This window comes from Pygoscelis adeliae, unplaced genomic scaffold (assembly GCF_000699105.1).
Source record: "Pygoscelis adeliae isolate BGI_AS28 unplaced genomic scaffold, ASM69910v1 Scaffold458, whole genome shotgun sequence".
NCBI lineage: Eukaryota > Metazoa > Chordata > Aves > Sphenisciformes > Spheniscidae > Pygoscelis > Pygoscelis adeliae.
In genome coordinates, this window is record NW_008825352.1 from 7,836 (window position 1) to 9,285 (window position 1,450).

A 1,450-nucleotide genomic window follows, 5' to 3' on the forward strand; every position below is an offset into this window, starting at 1 on the left:
GAGGAAGAGGTCGCGTGTGGCCGGCGAGTCCGGACACAGCTGCACAGCCTCCTGCTCCCGGGAGAGAGGAGCTGGGGGGGGTGCCCCAAATGTGCCGGAGAAGCAGGCAGGGACGCGGAGCAGGAAGGGAAATGGGGAGGGAAGGGACAGGATGAGGGACTTTCCTGCACCATGGGGCTGCAGCGCCCGGTGCTGCCTTCCCCTCTGGGCTGTGTCCCTGCTGCCAGCCCTGCCAGCCACGCTCAGTCCCTTGTCCCTTCCCCTGCAGGCCAAGGAGAGCATCGAGCAGCTGGTTTACCTGTGCCAAACCGACAAGGAGCCTGTGCGGGAGGCAGCCAAGCAGAGCCTGATGCTGTGCGGTGAGTGTCCCGCTGTGCCTCTCTGCTCCCTCCCCACCCACGGCATCCCGAGCAGCTTCTCCTGGTGCCAGCAGTGCCCTCGGGAGAAGGGGGTCCCGGGCTGGCCCCTGCCTTACCCGGCTTACTCTGGCTCATCGTGCCCCAAGCTCTGCCAGGCAAGAGCAAGTTGGCAGCGGGCAGCGAGGGCCAGGCATCCTGTGGCCACAGAGCACTAAGCCTGGTTGTTATTTATTATTTGCTAGATGGCACTGAGAGAACCATCTGAGTGGGTTTCTAGGCCTCCAGATCGTGGCAGCTGCTGCACAGGTTGGGACACGTGAGCCGTCCTTGTCCCCCCGTTCCTGCTCCTGCCGCTTTGCTCACGAATGTCTCTGTCTTAGAGCCTGTCAGCCATGTCACGTTTTGGAGTCTGTGTGTCTTGGTTGTTCATAGAGCCCATCCCCATGGCACCCCGGCACATGTAGATGCCTCGTGTCCCGTGTCCCGGCAGATTGTCCATGTCACCACCTCTTGCTGGGGATGGCCGCCGCGGGCAGATTTGCGTGCAGGGGTGCCGGGTGAAGATCTCAGAGTCAGCTTGTGGCATGGAAGTGTGCATCCCTGTGTGTGCCCGAGGGTCCTGGGGAAGCCCTCGGGATCCCTGTGCCAGTGCATGCAGATGTGCACAGCTGTTTGAGACGCTGGAGCTGGCACAGCCCCGAGCCCTGGCCCCTTTGCCCCAAGCTAGGCTCTCCACAAGCCAGCACTCCTGCAGCCCAAATGTGGGTGATCCCTGCCCCGTGTGGGCATGGGTACGGCAGGCAGCTGAAGAACAGGATTCGCAGCATCTGAATCGGGAGCTCTGAGGGCTTTTTGAGCCAGACGCTGGCTGGGGACCTGCCCAAGGGCATGCTGAGGAGGACAAGAGAGGTCTTCACTCTGTGGCCGTAGCACACCGGCTCTGCTCTGCCCTGCCAGGCGTTAGCCGGGGAAGGTGGCTGGGGATGGGCAGGGGACAAGAGCTTCTGCAGTTCGGTTCACTGACCGCAGCGTGTACTCGCAGGGGAAGATGGTAAATCAGCTCACCGGCGGCTGGAGGGGGCCCCGGGCAG

At 63.0% G+C, this 1,450-nt stretch overlaps 1 protein-coding gene across 1 annotated transcript in view; it reads left to right on the top strand.

The window, feature by feature from the left end:
• Window positions 1-1,450, top strand: part of FAM65A (family with sequence similarity 65, member A) — a gene marked incomplete at its 5' end in the record, with an annotated part of 11,258 nt that overhangs the window by 7,832 nt on the left and 1,976 nt on the right. The window contains 2 exon segments of the mRNA XM_009330368.1: window positions 269-359; window positions 1,402-1,446. Coding sequence (XP_009328643.1) covers window positions 269-359; window positions 1,402-1,446 — 136 coding nt within the window.